The 22,312-nt window shown below is 36.1% G+C and overlaps 1 protein-coding gene across 2 annotated transcripts; it reads left to right on the top strand.

Moving 5' to 3' along the window:
* Positions 1-20,365: 20,365 nt before the first annotated feature.
* On the top strand, positions 20,366-22,002 carry LOC131167910 (small polypeptide DEVIL 16). Of its 2 annotated transcripts, none has more exons than XM_058126977.1 (2): positions 20,366-20,498; positions 21,558-22,002. In XM_058126977.1, the coding sequence occupies exon 2, from the start codon at positions 21,627-21,629 to the stop codon at positions 21,843-21,845; it is 219 nt and encodes a 72-aa protein (XP_057982960.1). In that variant the 5' UTR covers positions 20,366-20,498; positions 21,558-21,626; the 3' UTR covers positions 21,846-22,002. The 2 variants fall into 2 exon arrangements, with proteins under 2 accessions (XP_057982960.1, XP_057982961.1); XM_058126978.1 differs by having other exon boundaries at positions 20,394-20,498; positions 21,582-22,002.
* Positions 22,003-22,312: the final 310 nt, after the last annotated feature.

The raw sequence follows: 22,312 nt of genomic DNA, 5'->3' as shown, positions 1-22,312 counted from the left end.
TCCATGGTCGACTGAACCTGTACCTTGTACTTTTCCATCGTCCCGGGGTGCCCAAACTTACAGTTCATTTTACCCTCAGGTGATCGAACTTGACAATTCAGTAAGCTGAACTATGGTTCAGATGACCAAACCTCGGACATAATGGAAATCACCTTTGGTCAACAGACCAAACCTAAATTTAGGCACCCAAACTTCAAAAATCACTTTTTCTATTATGTCTGTTTGGGTGACCAAACCAAGGGACAGGCACTCGAAACTCTCGGGTTGGCTATTTTTTTACCACGATTAAGAGGGGTTAAACAGGGTTAATTTTTCTAATCAGTTTTAAAACAAATTTAATAGTACCCTATGTATCCCCAATGGTCATAATTTTAGCCCTCTCTATATATATGGTTTCATTTGCAAAAATTAAGACAGATTAGCATACTTGATTAGCCAAAAATCCTTTATTTTTCAAAGATCATATCTTTCACATACTAAGCCCATACACTCACTCTTTTATATTCCTTTGAGAAATCCAACTTTCTAAGAGTGTTATTGAGTGATTCAAAGTGTTTAAACTCTCCTTGTTGTTGATTGCTTTATTATTTTTCGTAGAGAGTTTTGGCTAGGATTTTTCCTTCGATTTAATCAATAGATCTTTGTGTGGGAAAATCCTTGTAGCTAGTGAGTCTTTGCATCTTGGTTGCAAGACTCATAAAGCTTGTGTGTTTTGATTTGCAAAATACTTTTTCACAAGCTTACACCTTTCAAATTTCTCTTGAGCTATTATTTTGTGAAAAATCTTATTTGAGATATTTTGGACTCTACTTGTTGAAACACTTTGAAACTTGTGGTTATTGATTTACATTGATTATTTGTTTCAAAGTTTGCCGGGAAATACACTCTAGATCTTGACTGTATATATTTACATTAGATTGAGTGTGTAGCACACATTATTAAGAACTGAGCATAGTTACTATCATCTGTGCTTACATTGTTATCTGGACTGCTTTGTGATACATATCTACTCGTTGAGAGGCATATTTCCATGTATGCAAAATTTATATTGAATATTTGTTGTATTCTAGGCGTGGGATTGAAGAAGGAGACTAGCCCTGTCGAATAGTCCCAGATTGGCTTAAACTCGGTTTGGAAAGTTAGGTGCACCATCTTGGTAGGGTATAGTTGTACGTTGAGGTCAGTTCCGTTAATTGACCTGATTGTATTAGGTGTCGCTCCACCCATGAAGTGAGCTTATAGAGGAATCCTTGTGCTGGTGAGCCAAGGCGGGGACGTAGGCACTTTGGCCGAACCTCAATAACATATCGTGTGTGCAATTTATATTTCCGCAATTTATTTACCATACGTGTATGTTTTATTGTAAATAATTGGATTTAAAATTGCATAGACAGACCCTAGGTTGAGTAATACTGTTGTTTGACTGGTTAACCTAGGAAAGAACTTTTAAATATCCAATTCACCGCCCCTCTTGGGATTACACCAAAACTAACAAAGCTCTAAATGATTTAATATAAAGTTTGAGAGCAAGTGAAAGGAGTTTGAATGAATACTCTTAAAGATTAAATTTCCTTTAAGTTCAGAAAAGCATTCATGAAGAAGCAGGACATCATTTGGAATGTTTTCGTGCTAGCGAATATGTCCTAACTATTTTGGCAAAGAACATTTATGAGTATATGAATTTTCTTGACCAATGCTTTTCAGAGAATGGAAAGTATCATATAGACATGATCATAATTATGAGCAAGGATACAATACAATGAAGGAAGAATCTTTACCAGATATGACTGTTGTATGGCAAAGAATTCCTATGATGGAGAAGGTGAACCAATGATTAGAGTATTTTTGCATTTGAAATGCAAAGCGAATATTTTGATTTAATGATTAAACTCGAATCCTCTAGTGGATGCCTCTAATTTTGTTATGAAGGATAACTTCTTAATAAGTACTTAGTGGAATGGACATTTATTTTCATCAGTGCTTATACCTAGAGTGATGACTGAATTTTGATTAATGAGATTAGGGTTAAGGATATATAGAATAGGATGGATCCCTAAACCTCCAATGTTTTCATATTTTCTTGAATTTCTAATGATCTTAGTATTCATATCTACTAAGAATTTTCATTTTAAGCATTAACAACTTCCTAATCCAACAATCATCACTACCTTTAAACCTAGGAACTAAGGAAGAATTAAATATTTAAGTAATATTAATTTAAATCCATTTTTCCTTAGGTCCTATGAGGTTTGCTTTAATGAGTATCCATTTCATTTATTTTTCTAAGCCTCTGGCACTTCTGAGTAAACAATTAAACCATACATGCCACATAGTTTTGCAAAATAAGCAAGTTTTGAATATACATAAAAGATTATGCTTATTTATTATGTTTTGCTCAATAAGACATGGCAATAAGATTTGTAAGATAAACCATTTTGAAAAGATTTATTTATTTTAGCTCCTAAGGTTTTATTTGAACTATACTTCTTATTTTTTGATTTGAAAATCATTTCAGATTAATTTTCAAATTTTCTTTCTAAGAAGACGATTTTCAACACTTTCACAATCTTCTTCTTCTCTAAGGTGGCATGATGTTTTCTTAGATCTTTTAATTGTTTTTTCAACCTTCTATTTTCATTTTTCAAAAATATTTTCCATTTAAACACCCTAGGTAGAAGCCTATTCATTTTCAATAAAGTGCATTCTAGTTCCTTGTTAAAGGGCATGCCAATATCATTAGATTTATTGCATGATTCAGTATAAGAATCATCACATGCTTCATTACACAAATAAGTAAATAAGGTAGGGTAAGATTCATATACCTCATCGTCTACTAATGCAACATGTTCATGATTAGCCACTCTGTGATCATTTAGGCTTAGAGCATTTGGAGTGGCAATCTCCTTTTCCTAGGTCTCTCCATATCTTTTTTCCAGCTCAACCCAAATCTCCTGTGCACTTCTACATGCCATAATCTCATGAAAAATAATAGTCTCTAAAGCATAGTATAATAAATCCATGGTATATGAATTCACATGCATTAACCTAATATCATTTTCATCCAGAGGCATACGAATTCCATTAATGATCACACGCCAGGCCATCCAATTCATTGATTTTATAAATATGCTCATTCTAATTTTCCAGGTGATGTAATCAATACCACAAAATATAGGAGGCCTAGAAGGTGATTGTCCCTCTCCGAATGGGGATACACCAATGTGAGCCATCTCGATCTTTAGCAAAAACGTTTAAGTCAATGTCACGAGACTCTGATACCAATTGTTTGAATTGGTGTATTCCCAAGAGGGAGGGGGGGTGAATTGGTATTTTAAAAATTTATCTCTAAGGTTAAACCATCCAACAACAGTATATACACAATATAGGGTCTGCCTATGCAATACCAAATGCGTAGATAAATATAACATGCGGAAATTTAAATCATGCACTATTCGCCGACTTATTGAAAAATAACATATATGTGCAGTAATTAAATCACGAAAACATAAAGTGCACACACGATATGTTATCGGGGTTCGGCCAACTGTGCCTACGTCCTCGCCTCAGCTTGCAAGCCTGAAGATTATCACTGTTGCTCACTTAACGAGTGGAGCAACACCGATTACAATCAGGTCAAATTTTTAGGGCTGACCTCAACCATTACAAACTCTCCTTGCAGGGTGGAGAAGGCCCTAGGTCAAATTCACAGGGCTGACCCCAACCTGATCCTTGCAGGCTAGATCAAACCCCTTCATGCCACGCCTGGAATACAACAATGAAATACAAATTTGTGTACAATTCAAATTTCTTCTATCACAAGTAGATTATGTACCGATACGAACATGCCATAATCATTGCACATCAATATGATAAGAACTATAAGCTCAATGCTAATGAAGTGTAATTACATTCAATCTAATGTCAATAGTCAATAGTCAATCATGCACAAGAGTGTATTCTCAAACAATCTCAATCTTACGTAAGGTTTCAAAGATATCCAAATAGTGTAGTTAAAATATCTTAATAATGATTTTCTCAAAAAATCTAGCGCAAGAGATATTTGTAATATAAGCTTGTCAAAATAGTTTTTTGCAAGAACACAATACAAGACAAGCTTAATAAGTCTTCCAATAATAGTGCAAAGACTCACTAGCTAAAAGTTTTCCCCACTCAATGAGTTTATTAATTAAGCTGAGGGAGAAAAACTTTGGCTAACAACTCTTAATCAAAAATCAACAAGCAATCAAACACAATGAGAGTTATAGCTTTGGAAAGTAATGTAGGAAAATTTAAAATACTCTCATTCAAATGGATTTTGCAAAAGAATGATCAAAGGAGGAGTATTTTGGCTTGGAGTATGAAGAAGGGTTCTAAAAAATTCTAAGAAAATATTTGCTAATTAAATCCCTAATCTTATCTTAAATTTTTCAAATGAGGACCCATATATAGAGATGAGAAAAATTATAGTTGTTGGGGAAACGCTAGGTATTTTGGAAAAAAATTAAATGAGTTTAATTAAAAATAATCCAGTTTAACCTTAGTAAAAATTGAGCAACCTGAGAGGTTCGGTTGACCATTTTTAGGGTTCGGTCGACTAGGTTACTTAGTTCGGTCGACTAGGGTGTTTTTGAACTGAAGTGTTGGTTGACTAGACTTGAGACGATTTTTAAACCTCCAAGGTTCGGTCACCTAGGCTAAGTTCGGTTGAACGAATTTGGATGTTCAGTCGACCAAGCCATTTTTCAAATTCATGTTTGGTCGACCAAGACGTTGGGATTTCCCCATGTGCCAATTCGATTGACCATGGCATTGATGTTCATTTTAGGGACGGTAGACCAAATGGTCAAACTTTTGACCCTAGGGAGGTTCAGTCGACCAAAGGTCTTAGTATGTTTTGGTTCGGTCGACCAAATGGTCAACTATTGACCTGGGGAGGTTTGGTCAACCAAAGTTGTTCTGTATGTTAGGGTTCGGTCGACCGAACACACTAACTTTGTGCATTCAATTTCTAACTCTCTTTTAAAGACACCCCTGTTTACATAATTGATACTTCTAAGTTATAGGGGGCTTATTCATACAATGATTTGGGACGTATGGTCAGCCTAAGGTATTTGAGAGTTAACCCCAAAAATCCAGAGTCGATCAACTGAAGGTCGACCGAAAGGTGATCCCTAAGGTCCTTCTATGGTCTTGAGCTTATAATCCCTATATGCATGATATGCGTTAATTATTACAGACCTTGAAATAATTATTACAGACCCAATGAATTGAATATAAAATACAACAATTAAAACACTTTGGGTCTTTATTTTTCCTTTAAGTTATCATGTGCCATCATATGATTTTTCTAATTGATCCTACACACAAACTCGGCAAACATTAAATATCTTGTATTTGTCATTATAAAAAAAAACTTGATAGGACTCAAAAAGTCAACAAATCTTTTACCCACAACGATCCTCAACAACAAATCACCCTACTCTTTGGTCTATCATCAAGAACTCAACTACAATTTTCTTAAAGTCTTTGGATGTGAATGTTGGCCGAATCTCTGATTATATTCCTCCCACAAACTAAATTTTCACTCCATGTCATGTCTCTTCTTAGGTTATAGCACAGCCCACAAAGGCTACAAGTGTCTTGACCTAAACACAAATTGAATGTATATTTCCCGTAATGTATTATTCAACGAAAATTCTTTTCCTATGTCCAAATCTTAGCCCAACACACATTATACCTCATCTCCCTCCCAGACAGCCTCGCTACCCATTTTTCCTTCTTCCATCTTAGGCCCACACCCAAGCATCTGTATATCAATCTCTCTCATCACCTATGACCCAACCCACTCTCCTTTCATATCCAGCGCAATCCTCTCACAAACCCCACCCTCCTCCTCTGCTCCTTCTACCACACCCTCTTCCCCCTTGTTTCAAATATTCCTAACCCTAGTCTTATCCCACCTCGTTCTCCTATCATCACTCGTTCCCACACAAAATCCTCTCATCCCCAAAATTTCATTGATGGAACCATGCTCTATCCTACTCACAATTGTCTCACTATCTCTACAGGTGTCTCGGATGATCCCTTAAGCATTTGGAAGGCTATCAAACACATAAAATGTAAAGGGGCTATGACTAAGGAATACGAAGCTTTCATTTGGAATCACACATGGACTTTTGTACCTCTTGTACCTCACATGAATGTGTTGGGATGCCGTTGGGTTTTTCGCACAAAAACCCTAGCTAATGGTTCTTTTGAGAGGCAGAAGGAACGTCTCGTTGCCAAAGGGTTTCATCAACAACCAGGTGTTGATTTCCATGACAACTTCAGCCCTGTAGTAAAACCCTCCACCATTCAGCTAATTTTATCCATTGTTGTCTCTCGTGGATGGTCTTTGTATCAAATTGACATTGAAAATGCCTTTTTACATGGTGTTCTAACTAAAGATGTCTATATGCAACAACCACAAGGTTTTGTGGATCCCTCTCGGCTTTCTCACATCTACAAGCTTGAAAAAGCTATCTATGGACTCAAGCAGGCTTCACGGGCGTAGTTTGCTCAGTTAAGTTCCTAGCTCCTTGATTATGGCTTTATTGCTTCTAATAAAACCCATCTCTGTTTATTCTTAATTGTAATGATTTTCATATGTATTTGCTCATATATGTGGATGATATAGTCATCATATCCTCCTAACAGTCAACCGTCACTGATCTCATTCATGATTTAGGACTTGTCTTTCCAATAATCGAACTTGGCTTTCTGTCTTTCTTTTTTGGTATTGAAGTTGATTACACTATTGATGGTTGCCTCCCTAAAGCTGTCCAAATTCAATACCCTTGATTTTGAGGATGTTACTTTTGTTGACCTAATTGGTCATATCTCGTTTTGATAATGACAAATACATTAGCATTGATGTTTGCCCTAAGCTTACATGCAGGTTCACTTTACGCATGAAGTCGAAAAGATCTCTATATCATGACGGCTGTTAGCTTTGGTGTAATCCCAAGAGGTGGGGTGAATTGGATTTTAAAAATTCCTTCCTAGGTCAATCAGTCTAGCAGCAGTATTACACAACTTAGGGACAGTCTAAATATATATGAAATTGCAGATATGAAATATTTACCAATATTTAAAGCATATAATGCAATTTCAGTATTTCTTAACTCAATGCAATTCTGTGTCTATTAGATACGCAGTATATTCAATAAGGAAATTAGATCAAGCACACAATAGAATATAATGCAGGAAATGTAAAAGTGACACTGAATATGATATTGGGGTTCGGCCAATCCTGCTTACGTCCCCACCTTGGCACACCTACATAAGGATTACTTTAACGCACCGGACCCGGGTTTAAGGGATAATATAATATATTATTATAATATGTAATTAGGTAAAGATCTTGAAGCTGGAAAGCTTCAGGATCCATTTCAACAAAGCTTCACGCCCCACCCCTTGTGAAAATTCCTACGCCCCAGCTTGCGCCATCTCCGTCTCCGTCTCTCTCTCTCTCTCTCTCTCTCTCTCTCTCTCTCTCTCTCTCTCTCTCTCTCTCTCTCTCTCAATTTCTCGATGGATTTGCAGCGGATTGGGAAACGGAAGGTGCCGTTGGATTTCTGGTTCTACTACCGACATTTCTACTAGACCGGATTTGTTGTGGGAGTAGCTTAGGCACTATTCCTGGGATAAGGTAATTTTTTCATAATTTCCCAATTTCTCTTTAAATGTGCCACTAAATCGACAATCGGGCACCACCACGTGGTCCTAGTCATGATTGTTGTCATTTTGGCATAGGTAAACTTCCAGTTGGGGTTTTTTAGCCCCACTCCAAAGCGAGAGTGAGATTTAAGAAATTTGGAAAATTGGTTATATTTGCGGGTATAACTATTTTTTTGGAAATTATGGCCCTAGGAAATATTTAAATAGTATTTTATTTAGGGTTAATTTAATAGAATTTGGGTTTTTGAACCAGAGTTTAGGTGAGTGTCACGGGCATCTGCGTGGGATTCCTGTCGATGTAGTTCAAGAATTTAGGTAAGGGGAAAAATATATATTAAACTAGAATTTTTATGAATTTAATGGAAAATGAATTGTGTTATATATACGTATATATGTTTCTTCCCTTACTGAGATGTATCTCACCCGAATATGAATGTTTCTTTTTTAGGACATCCTCAAGGTCGGGCTTAGAGAGCTCAAGGGTTTTTAGCCTTTTTAGGAACATAAAGAGAAAGGGTATATGTTTGATAATACTTGGGGATATATATATTTTATGTTTTAAGTTAGTTATGAAAGGAATGATTATGAAAATACTGGAATGTTTGGAGAGGTATGTATTTATGGTAATGCAGGTGTTGGATGGATAGTAAGGATGTTATATAGGGGTAGTAAACTCTGGTATTATTGATTATGGTTTTTATATTATATGGAGATTATGTTTATGTTTTCCGTTGTGTATATCATGGATTATGGATTATCAAGGATTTTATCAGGTATAACGCGCCGGACTCGGGTTAAAGGGTTCGGGGCATTACAATTACACTAAGGCTCATTTAACGAGTGGAGCGGCACCTAAGCAATTAGGTCAATTAGCACAGGGTTGACCTCAACCTTTACAAACAATCCTTACTAGGCTGGATTACTGCCCCCTCAGGCCATGCCTGGATTACAACAATATTTTCACAATATAACCAGTACAATGATTATACTTCTCAATCAAGCAGATATGTACCAAAATACAGCACAAACAAATATGCACTCACAGATGATATTGATTGAATGCTCAGGTGAGATCCAATATGTAAACTCTCTAAGATGTGTGAGTGTATATATATGTGAGAGTTTAACCTTTGATTCAAGATAAGAAATTCAACACACAAATAATCAAAGGAAGTTTAACACAATCAAAATCAAGTATCTCAAGGATATTCTAAATGTATAGCACAATATATATTTTGGATTGAAACTGGCAAAAATAATATTAAAGATAATATGCAAGCTTGTGTAAAATAATCAAAATCCACAAGTTTGATGAGTCTTGTAATCAAGATGCAAAGACTCACTAGCTATAAGGGTATTCCCGCTCAAAGATTTATTGTTTAAATCGGGGGAAAAACCCTAGCTAAGAACTCTCAATGAAAATAATCAATCAACAAGCAAGGAGAGTTTTAGCAATGTAAACCACTCAATAACACTCTTGGGAACTTGATCTATCAAGGGAATGACAAAATAGAGTGTATGGAACTAGTATGAGCTAAATGGGATTTGAAAATTTGAGAGAGTTTTTCCTTAATGATTTTGCTAATCACTACTAATACACACAAATGAACTTATATTTATAGATCAAGGTGAAATTATAACCATTTAGGACCTTCAGGGTATTATTAGAAAATTTCTAAAATTCTTAGGAAATATTAACCCAAATCAACCCATGTTTACCTCGGGCAAAATAAATTTAACTTGAGAAGGTTCGGGTGGCTGAACCATGGTTTGGTCGCCTGAATAGACTAAGCTTTGAAAAGCATTTTAAATGGCTTGGTAGCCCAAACAAAAGTCAAAAACATCTCCAAGGTTCGAGTGCTCGAGTTTGGAGTCGGTATCCCAAACACAAGAGTTCAGTCGCTTGGGGTACGATTTGAACTAAAATGCTCGGTAGCCCAAGTTGGTGATCTATCTTTTTTGAAAGGGTTCAGGCGCCCGAGGGAGATATGATCAAAATAGGTTTGGACGCCCAAATCCTGGTCAAACTGTTGACTTCTCAACAGTTTGGGCGCCCAAAGTGATTTGTTCACCTGGGGTTCAGTCACCCGAGCTCACTCATACTTTCCCTATTATGTTAATTCCAATCCTTTTTACACACCTAATTATGAATGATATTTATGCATGAGCGTTGGGTCCTAAGGTCTTACTAAGGTCGTGCAAAAACCTAGCATCGGTCAACCAAAGGGTGCCTTAAGGTCATTTGGTCCGTATGGTCAATCTACGATATTTCTGAGCATTAAACCCTATTATGCATGCAGATGCATTATTACAGACCATATAAGTTATTACAGACCAATTAAAAAGGAATGCAAATACAATAAAGAAGAGGTCTTCATTCTTTCAATTCTTCAGACACCATAAATGAAGCTCGATCTTCATAGTCCGTATAGCTTGCTTAAGTTCCTACCAACAGTGGATGCTAAAGATAGACTTGTTCAAGAAGCTCAGTGCGCAGATGAGAAAGATAGGTTTTCTAATCAAAACGGCATCAGACTCATAGAGTCAACAATGGCGTATGGTGACTCCAAGGAAGATTGAAGAATATTATGCTTAATTTGTTTTTGTATTTTTATTTTCTTTATTCTGGTTTGTAATTCAATATGATCTATAATAAATGCATCATACATGATAGGACTTTATGCTTAGGTTGCCCTAGATTGACCTTAGGTTCCTACACACTTAGTGCACAGGACCCCACTACACTCACATGTCATCAGGGGTGAATTTAAATTAAAGAACAGAACTTAGGCTTAAAATCATAAGGGCTTCAGGTAACTGAACCAGCGAAGTCAAATTGCCTCGATCGAATGAACCTTTGATTGGTTAAAACATTGACTTGACTTCCGGTGACCAAACTCAAATGAACCGAATTTCCACGGTCGACCGAACTCAAACCCTCACTTTTTCCAACAACTCGGGCGCCCGAACTTCACGTTCAAAAATACCCGTGGGCAACCGACTGTTCAAGTTCGGTAGACCGAACTTGAGACCAAGCGACCGAACCTCAGACAGAATGGAAAATCACTTTGGTTAGCAAACTGAACTCTTGAGCAAGCACCCAAACTTCAAAATTCACTTTTTTCTTTTGTGTCTATTCAGGTGATCGAACTTATGGCTCAGTAGACCGAAACTCTCGGGTTGGCCAAATTTTTACCACGGTTAATTGACGTTAAATAGGGTTAATTTTCTTAAACCATTTTTAACAATTTAAATAATTCCCTATATGTCCCCAACGGTTATAATTTTGGTCTTCTCTATATATATGGATTCATTTGCACAATTAAAAGAAGGATTAACATTATCATTAAGAGAAAATTTCTATGGAATTTTAATAGCTCATTTTTCATACACAAACCCAAATACACTCTTCCTTTGCTATTCCCTTAATAGATAAAGTTTCTAAAGAGTGCTCTTGAGTGATTTCATTTTGATTTCAGTTGCTTAAACTCCCTTTGCTTTAATTTGTTGATTTTTTTTTTATTGAGAGTTTTAGCTAAGGTTTTTCCCCTGATTTAACAAATAAATCTTTGTGTGGGGAAACCTTGTAGCTAGTGAGTCTTTGCATCATTGTTGCAAGACTCATCAAGCTTGTGTGTTTTTGATTGTGTCAAATCTTTTTCACAAGCTTACTGATTTTTCAAGCATCTCTTGAGCAAATATTTTGAGAAAATCATTCCTAAGATATTTTGAATACTCTTGCTGGAACTCTTTTAAACCTACTGTGATTGATTAATATTGATACTTTGTTTCAAAAATTGTTTAGAAATACACTCTAGGACTTGATTGCATATTTACACCAAATTGAGTGTTAGCACACTTTATTTGCATTGAGCATAAATTATATCATCTGTGTGTGCATGTTTCTTTGGACTATATTGTAGTACATATATGCTTGTATATAAGCGCTTAAATTGTACGCAAAATTTCATATCTGATTGTATACCCAACGTGCGTTTGGAAGAGGGAGACTTGCATTGTGAAAAGTCCCGGATTGGCTTTGATTCGGTTAGAAAAGCTAGGTGCACTATCCTGGTAAGGTATTATATATGGTGTCGCTCCACCCATGAAGTAAGCCTTAGTGGAATCCTTGTGCTTGTGAGCCAAGGCAAGGATATAGGCGGTATTGAACCCCGATATCATATTCGGTGTCACTTTTACATTTCCTACGTTATATTTTGTTTTGTGCTTGATTTAATTTCCCTACTAAATATACTGCATATCTGATTGACACTATATTGTATCTAGTTGAGAAATAACTGAAATTGTGGTGCTTATATTGAAAATTATTTAATATATCATATCTGCAATTTCATACATACTTAGACTGCCCCTAGGTTGTGTAATATTGCTATTAGATTAGTTAAACCTAGGAGGAAATTTTTTAATCTCCAATTCACCTTCCCTCTTGGGATTGCACCAAAGTTAACAATTGGTATCAGAGCCTTGTTACCTAGATTTAATTGTTAGTTTGTAAAAAGATCATGAAGGCTCGTGTTGGTGCATCCCCATTTTGTGAGGGAAGATTATTTACGAACCCTCCAGTTTTTTGTGGCGAAAATTTTGCTATATAGAAATTTAGAATGACTATATTTGTTAAAGCATTGAATTGGAGGTTCTAGAATGTCATTGTCCAGGGAGATAATATACTAGTAAAATTCATTGATTGTGTTGATGTTCCTAAGTTTGAAATTGAGTTGAAAGATAATGATAGGAACTTAAGGCAAATAAATTTTGATGCCATGAACACCTTACTGCATGCTTTAGATTCTAACATTCTCTGTGAAGTTATGGCATGTAATAGTGCTAAAGAGATATGGGAGGAACTTGAAAAGAAATATGGAGCAACTAAACAAGCAAAGGCTATCACTCCTTGTGACTCAAGCTCAAAGGATCTTGAAGGAGAAAAATGGTGCTATATAGCTTTAACCAATGATGAGGTAAATTCGTCGCCTTCTACTTTATCAAATAATCTTGGTAATGATTCATGTGATAATTCTAATGATGCATCTGAATCATGTGATAGTTACGCTAGTGAAAGCATGCCTACTTATGAAGAATTGCAAATTGAATATGTTAGAATTCATAAGTCACTTGTTAAAGCTAACAAAAGATATATTGCATTGAAAAACAAGTATGATGCATCTTTGAAAGAATGTGAGTCAAAAGTTCTTGTTGAAAGGGAAAATGATTTAAAAATCAAATAATTAGTAAACAAAAATGAAAAGTTGGAAAAGGAGTTGAATACATTAAGATCTCAAACTTCAAGTGATAATAATAAAAATCTTCTCATTGCAGAACTTGAATGTAAAACAAACGACATGACCAAAGAATTTGTGAAATTACATGAAGTTTGCAAAGGTCTAAAGAACTTAAAAATTGGAGATCTAGAAAAGAAAATAGAAGACCAAGCTAAGATCATACATACGTTCACTAGAGGCAAGGACAACTTTAATAAGTTGTTAGGCTCACAAAAGATGACCTTAGATAAATAAAGTATAGGATATAATGGAGTTAGAAATAGAAAAAAGAAGAATCTGTACATGGGGTACTTCATGAGAGAGTCCAAACATTATGCTAGTACCTCCTTCAGTCCTTATACTCATACCTACTGTGCATTATGTAAAAAGAAGGGGAGAAGGGGCACACAAAGTTTGATTGCCCATTTAAATAGAAAGGGGTGAAAATGAAGCAAGTGTGGAGAGTCAAAAAAAAAACCCGAATCCATCTCTCCTTGACCCCGAAAATGATCTAAGTGTCAAAAGGTTAGAATAGGTGTCTCCATAATCATTAGGTTAAGCATCTGAATCATAATGGGTCATGCTATATGAGAATAAGTCAAAAGGAGAAAAAGTTGACTAGGTTCGATCAGCTAAACATTTTTAGCTTAGACCATTCAGTCGACCACACATGAAAGTTGACCAGGCCATTGACCACATTTGGGCGCCTGAACATTTCAGTAAAAATTGGTTCGGACCACCGAACATGGTTTGGGTCACCAAATTGAACTTCAGGAAACCGAAGCTCTTCATCAATTCGGGCTACTGAGGGTTGGAATACAAAGATTCATCAGATGTTCAGCCAACCGACCTAGCATTTAGCCAACCGAACAGACTCAGCCTCTGGGGTAATTATTATGGTTCAGGCAACCAAAGATTTGTTTAGGTGACCGAACTGCAATATATATATATATATATATATAGCCGCATGAATAGGTTCATTTTTTCATCCTTCTTAAGAGCTTCTCAGTTTTCTTCCCTTCCTGTTGTTCCCTACACTTACTCCAAACCTAGTTTTTCTCATAAAACCACTTTTAGCCATGTCTAAGGATTGTGTACGAGCTAAATCTTGCATTGCTCTCGAGCAGTGGTTCATCTCGCCGAAGAGGAGGATTAAATACAAGGTCTTCAAGCTCAAGGAGCCTATCCTAGGTAAAGTTCTTGATGTAGAATTCATGCATACTCATTTTAATAATGTGCTAGACATGTTTTGGTATCAAGGATGGTATGAGTTCATTAGCTTTCAGCCCAGAGAGATGTATCCCATCCTTGTCAGACTTTTTTATGCCAACCTAGGATAGGATAACCAGGGTTGCTACTCCCAGGTCTTTAAGACCAATCTACATTTTGACAACGGTTATTTGGCCAAGATCCTCAATATCTAGAGAGGAGATTTTGACTGCCCTGACTTGGTCTCGACTTGGATTAACAAGCAGGATTTCACTATGAGTACTTTCGTAAATCTAGTTATGACAAATCTTGTGGTTGATCTTAGTCACACTCCCAACTATAGGTCTCTGACACTCGAGGCTAAAATTGTGCACCACTTGATCTCCTATAATGTTCTGCCGAAATCTGGATCTAGGGATCATGTTTCATACCTAGACTCCTTCATGATGTGGTGCCTTTTTATGAGGAAGAAGCAGGACTTACCTAGACTGATCCTGAAGTGGATGTTTGTGAAAATAGTGGGCAAGAGGATCATTCTACCATACGGGGGCATCCTAACTAGGGTTTTTGTCAGAGAGAGAGTCAATAGGACTCCGTATGCAGTGCTGGAGAAGATAAAGGGCACAAACACCTTCTCCTCCATAACCCTGAAATTGATGGGGTATGAGTTGACGGGAACATGTGGTTGTCAACCATTCCCAAGAGAGGACTAGCGCCACAGGAGGTTCCTTAATGGCAACCCCATATGCCATCTAATGTTGAGATTATGGTTTCCATCACTGGTCTCACTGCTTCCTTTGATGACTTTAAGATGTCTATCCAGAGCGAGATCAGGGAGTAGACCTCCTCATATCAGGCTAGGCATGCTAAGTTTTATGCCGAGTTCTCAAAGTTTTAGTATATTGTAAAGGCGAACTTCCACATCCTCGTTGAGCATTTGAGGGTGATGAATTAGGAGGATGATGGTGAGGAGCAGATGGACATGAGCGGCGACGAGGAAGCGCTTTATGATGGAGAGGCCTAGAGGATGCCTGAGGATCTGCTGCTCATACAGTTCAGCTCATATATTTCATCTTTTATGTATACATTTGGGTCTATAATAACTATACTGTTTTTATTGTATTTTTTTTGCATTACATTCTCACACACCACACTCACATATTGACGATTCTTTTTTGTTTTGTGTGGTTGACTTTAGTTTATATACATGATGGCTTGCATGCTTTTAAATTTCTATTATGTTTGCCTAATTGATGCCTCCTGCATGGCGGATGCAATTGATGAGTATTTCCTACTGGTAGAAATGTTAGGTTCTCGCATGCTCAAAATGGATGATATACTGTTTGCTTGAATCTTTTTAATGTAGGTTTTTATGGGCAATGTCCTATTTACCGATGGGATGCTGGATTTTTGTCTGATATTTCCCAAAATATTCAAACATTTGCCAAAAGATTGATGGATGTGCATGCAAAATCTATTGTAAATTTTAAATTACTTGCACTTAACTCAAATTAACTTGAAATATCTGAAGCTTGTGCATGTGTATAGATTCATTACTAATCATATAATTTATAGATCATTGGACTTGAATGGAATCTGATTGATGCAGAATTATCAATATTTATATAATATAACCAGTTTTGTAAGCAAGTCTATATGGGAAAAGTAATATTTTTAGACGAAATGTTGCCAAAATTTTCTAAAATTCATGGCACACATCATTTACTTTATAAAACTGCACACTATGATCTGAGTTTATGCTTCTAGAACAATCCTTTTTGTGCATCATGATTATTCTAAGAATGATTTGTTCTAGTTAACTACCATAATATTACTGGACTTAAATCCAAATTTTTTTTGGCAAACTTTATCCCCAAAACACTTGACTATTTCAAAAGGGATTTCTTTTAAAGAAAAAATTACATGAAATGATCTTAAATGACAATCTTTTGTCATGCTGTGTATTTATAAATTGTTAAAATACTTGTGTCATATGCTTAAGTTGTAAGAATAGAGAGAATGCATAATCTGAGGGGGAGCCACTTGAATTAGAAAAATACGATTCTAAAAAATTAAACGCCATCTCACATTATTTACTGCTATACTCTATGCCTTGTGAAAATATCTTTCATTCATTGTGTGCTGCACGAGTGCATTATCTTTTTGACTTGACTATTTAAGTTAATCCATACTAGACTGTTTGAGTTGATGTAAATTTCTGTATATTATTTGTTGAACTCAAACAGGTCACTTAGATACAATTCTTTTTCTTTTTTTTTTTGGAAAATGCTTCATTTTCAAATGACATGTTGTCAAAATTTTTTAAAATCTTCCCCAATTATATCATGTATCTAAATGATTATTACTCATTATTTGCTTTTTTTTTTCCTTCTATCTTGGTTCTTTTTGCTGTCGCTGAAAGAGTGAGAAGAGGCAAAATTGGGTACTTTTGTAATAATTGAGCTTTGAAATCTCTTTTGTCAGGGGGAGCCTTTCTTAACTGTACCCACTTTTTCATAAATTATTTTTCATCATAAAAAATGGAGAGATTGTTGACCTAATTGGTCATATCCCATTTTGATAACGACAAATACATTGGCGTTGATATTTGCCCTGAGCTTTCATGCAGGTTCACTTTACGTATGAAGTTGAAAAGATCTCTATACCATGATGGCGTATGGTAACTCCAAGGAAGATTGAAGAATATTATGCTTAATATTTTTTTGTATTTGTATATTCTTTATTCTGGTTTGTAATTCAAAATGGTCTGTAATAACTGCATCATGCATGATAGGAATTTATGCTCAGGTTGCCCTAGATTGACCTTAGGTTCCTATACACTTAGTGCACAGGACCCCACTACACTCACATATCATCAGGGGTGAATTTAAATTAAAGAATGGAACTTAGGCTTTAAATCATAAGGGCTTTAGGCAATTGAACCAGGCAAGTCAAATTGCCTCGGTCGACCGAACCGTTGAATGGTCAAAAAGTTGACCTGACTTCGGGCGACCGAACTCAAATGAACTGAGTGTCCACGATTAACCGAACTCAAATCCTAACTTTTTCCAACAACTCGGGCGCTCGAACTTCATGTTCAAAATACTCCCGGGCAACCGAATGTTTAAGTTTGGTAGACCAAACTTGAGACTAGGCGACCGAACCTTAGAAAAAATGGAAAATTGCCTTGGTCAGCAAACCGAACCCTTGAGTAGGCACCCGAACTTCAAAATTCACTTTTTCTATTGTATCTGTTCAGGTGACCGAACATATGGCTCGGTCGACCAAAACTCTTGGGTTGGCCAAATTTTTACTACGGTTAATTGGGGTTAAATAGGGTTAATTTTCTTAAACCATTTTAAATAATTTTAATAATTCTCTATGTGTCCCCAAAAGTCATAATTTTGGCATTCTCTATATATATGAGTTCATTTACACAATTAAAATAACGATTAGCATTATCATTAAGACAAAATTTATCTGAAATTTTGAGAGCTTATTTTTCATATACAAATCCAAGTATACTCTTCCTTTGCTATTCCCTTGATAGATCAAGTTTCTAAAGAGTGATCTTGAGTGATTTCATTTTGATTTCAGTTGCTTAAACTCTCTTTGCTTTAGTTGGCTGATTGTTTTTGATTGAGAGTTTTAGCTAAAAATTTTTTCCCAATTTAACAAATAAATCTTTGTGTGGGAAAACCTTTGAAGCTAGTGAGTCTTTGCATCATTGTTGCAAGACTCATCAAGCTTGTGTGTTTTTGAGTGTGTGTTTTAGCTAAGTTTTTTATTGTTGCAATACTTTATTTGCACTGAGCATAAATTCTATCATCTATGTGTGCATATTTATCTGGACTATATTGTAGTACATATATGCTTGTGTAGAAGCGCTTAAATTGTACGCAAAATTTCATATCTGATTGTATACTCGACGTGTGTTCGGAAGAGAGAGACTTGCCATGTGAAAAGTCCTGGATTGACTTTGATCCAATTAGGAAAGTTAGGTGCACCATCATGTAAGGTGTTGTATACGGTACTGTTCCACCCGTGAAGTGAACCTTAGTGGAATCCTTGTACTTGTGAGCCAAGGCGGGGATGTGGGCGGTATTGGCCGAACCCCAATATCATATTCAGTGTCATTTTTACATTCCTATATTATATTCTACTTTATACTTGATTTAATTTCCCTACTGAATATACTACATATCTGATTGACACTATATTGTATCTGGTTGAGAAATACTAAAATTGTGGTGCTTGTACTAAAAATTATTTAATATATCATATCTGCAATTTCATACATACTTAGACTGCCCTTAGGTTGTGTAATACTGCTGCTGGATTAGTTAAATTTAGGAGGAAAATTTTTATTCTCTAATTCACCCCCCTCTTTTGGGATTGCGCCAAAGTCAACAACTTTATATCGCAGCATTATGGGAGGCTTGCAATATTTCTTGGTTACAAGACCAAACATCTTTTACACAGTCAACGAGATTTGTCAATTCATGCATTCCCCCAAAGCACCTCATTGGAGTGTCGTGAAGTGCATACTCCGATATTTGAAAGCCACCATAAATGATTGTCTTTTTTTTGCATCCAAATCAAGTCTCACTCTCCAAGCTTACTCGGATGCCGATTGGCGTGGGGGGGGGGGTGTCCTGATGATCTTCGTTCCATCAGTGGTTTTTGCATCTACCTTGGCAAACACCTCATCTCTTGGAGCTCCAAAAGGCAACAAACTGTTGCTAGATCTTCAATGGAAGCTGAGTACAAATCAATAGCTTCCTCAGCAGCTGAGCTAATATGGTTACAAACAGTGTTGTGTGAACTTGGCACGAAGCTTTCTCAAGCTCCTACTTTATGGTGTGACAACCAAGGGGCAATGTACCTCTCAGCTAATCTTGTATATCGTTCAAGAACAAAACACATGTGTATTGATTATCATTTTGTTTGAGATAGGGTTGCTGCTAGCTTGCTTAAAGTCTCATTCACTAGCTCCAAAAATCAAATTGTCGATGTCTTAACAAAATCACTGGTTGCTGACAAATTTCTTCAGTTCGAACCGAGTCTCACTGTTGTAGATACACCGTTGGACTCGAAGGGGCATATTAAGTTATATACCCTAGCTACACACAAGGAGACCTTTTCACACACACTTGGTGTGCAGGAATCTGAAGCATTGTAAAATTTGTTGTTTCTCTTCTGTTATTCATAATCAATCTATAACAAACTTGTTCTTCTTTGATTCATTTTCTTTGTACATATATATATTTACACATTAATTCAATGAAATGATGAGAGCAAAATTCAGACCATTCAGCTTTCCAATAGGATAAATCTAAAATAATTTGAAATGAGGTAGTGAGCAATGATTTAATAGCTCTTAATTTAATAGAGGAAAACACTCTCAATCAGGGTGAATTAGTGAAATAGGATTCATGTAATCGACCCGTCTAATGGGACTTAAGACTTATGAGATGTCATTCTAGTGTTTATTTTTGCATGTAAATATAGTTGATTTTTTTTTTTATCAAAATTTTTATAATATAAATAAATAGAACCTTAACAAAAACAATTTCACTTTTTAAAATAAAATTTTAAATTCTGCGATTGAATTTAAATAATAAATTTTGGCGGATATCATCTTTATGAGAAGAGAATCCAAAGGGAAGTGGCTATTTTCTCATACTAAATCCTTGAAAAGTTAAGAAGGAATTGAGGTAATAGAAGAAGGGTTAATTGATTAATGAGTTAATGGGGAAGAAGTCACGTCAATCTGACAAGCTATATTGCATGGAGCATATATGTGGAGACAGTGGCACATGTCAAGTATGCAGTGGTACAGACCGCAACCATTATTTTACAGTATTCAATAAAATTAAAGGAATGGGTAAAGGCAACCTTTTATTAAACTAGGAAATCATTCATCCTACCTAGCTATTCAGAAAAAAATTTATTAACAAAATATAAATCAATACACGTGCAAGAGAAGGAAAATAAGCATAAAGAGATTTAAGAAGTGGGGTGTGAGTAATTTAAAAGAAGGAATGAGGGAGAGAAGTCACCTTCCATCTTACTCTTATCATTCCACCCTCTCTCTTCTCTCTCTCTCTCTATTCATATATCATCAGCAGCAAATTTTGAATTTTCAGATTGCAGTCATTCCATCCCCAGCTTCCCTCTTGTCTCCTTCCTCTTCTTCTGCCCCCTCCCTTCCTCTGCGCGCACGGGCAGAAACAGAGATACAAACCCATCTCAGTTTATCCATCCAGTGTCCTTTGTAGCTAAATCAAGGTACGGGCTCCTCTGTTTTCATTTCTAGAACACCCCATTTACAGTTATTTGTGTTTCTCTTTTTCTTTTTGCTAGGTTGTTCTTAATGAGCGTTTTGAGTGTGAAATCATTGGAGTGCTCTGTCTCTGTTTTTGGGTTTTTAATTGATATTTTAATTTGGCGATTAATTTTATTAGAAATGTCTCTACTACATATTTGTTGGAGGAGTGGCGAGTTTCACTACGGTTTGGATATGAGAATTTTAACATCGAAGTTAGAATATTTATAATTAAGGAACAGTGCCCATGTGTTTTCCAAAACATACCAAAATTCAGGTAAATTAAACTTTCAAGCTTGAAATTCGCACCGTTGAACATAGTTCCAGGCTCTTGATTCAAAAGATGCATGCATGAGATGGTTTAAATTTTACCTTTTGAAATAAATTTTGATGTAAATTGTGGGAGGGAAATACTAACTATTCAAAGTTATGAATGCCCAAAATGAGATATTAATAGGGTTGAATTGACCCCTAATAAGCGACAATTAAATAGTTAAAGTTATGAAGTTTCATATTTAGAAAGAAATATAAACAAATATAAAATGAATTTCAGATAGGTTTTGTTGTGTTGTTTAGGAACCAATTGGATTGGTGAAAGAAAAAACAAAATAAAAGAAAATCTCTGCTGATTTTCATAAAAAAAAATTCATTAAAAAATATAAAAAAAAAAAAACCAACACAACACACGTGCAAGAGATAAGAAAAAGAAAGATACAGTCATCTAGAAAGTGTGGGCAGGATGAAAGATGGGCAGTTCTCTAGCAAGCTAGCTAGCCACTTAGTTCTACCGCGTGTACACACCACAATTAATTCCAGGTGAAATATAATAACAGTAGCAGCAGCAACAGTATTCTCCATTATGGGCCTTTTCATTTATTAAATTTTTGAATTGATCCATTATGTATTTCACTTGCTCTGCTTTTTCTCACTTTGCCAGCTGGAGCATTGCAAAGGTTTACAACTTTATAGTACACGCACACAGAAAATAAAAAATAAAAAATATATATATGTAATATTTGCAGCCACTTCAATTCTGTGCGCTCCAGACTGAGGAGGAGGAGGAGCGAAAGGGGGGCAGAGGATCGGAGAAAATGGAGGAAAGAAACATGAAGGGTGGAGAAAAGTGCAGTGGGAGTGGGAGTCGGAGTAGTAGAGAAGAGCACGTGGAGGACACGTGCGTATCGTGCAGATCATCCCTATCCTTCGGCCGGAAGTGCAGTCACGTTGTGAAGAAGCAGCGTGCCAAGTTCTACATCCTCCGCCGCTGCGTCGCCATGCTCGTGTGTTGGCACGAGCGCCGTGACTCTTGAAAAAACTAATTAGTCAAGAGATAAGTAGTATTGATTGATGCTACTGCCCCTTTTTCAGTTGGTTTATTGCATTATACCTCTGTAAAATCAAGTTAGGATTTTGTACTTAAATTATTTGAGGTTATTTTCAGCAATTAATATTGCTCAATTTTACTTCTCTCTCTCTCTCTCTCTCTCTCTCTCTCTCTCTCTCTCTCTCTCTCTCTCTCTCTCTCTCTCTCCATATATACATATAACTCGATCCAAGTGCTAATTCTCGATCTGGGTCGACTTCCCTCGCTTTTAATTTTTTTTCCCAAGTATATGTTTAAGTTTGATTATTACTTTTTTAATCTCTTCCCATATCAATTTAGAGGCCAGGGGAGTTTTCTTTCTTCTTTCTTCTTCATGAACAGACTTACTAGGTCACTGCATGATTAGTCAAAAGGGCTGGTAAAAATTTCCAAGGAAACTAATTGCGATTTGGC

Source organism: Malania oleifera, chromosome 11, assembly GCF_029873635.1.
Source record: "Malania oleifera isolate guangnan ecotype guangnan chromosome 11, ASM2987363v1, whole genome shotgun sequence".
Lineage (NCBI taxonomy): Eukaryota > Viridiplantae > Streptophyta > Magnoliopsida > Santalales > Ximeniaceae > Malania > Malania oleifera.
Note: the sequence above shows the minus strand (reverse complement) of the source record. Positions and strands in the feature narration are given on the sequence as shown.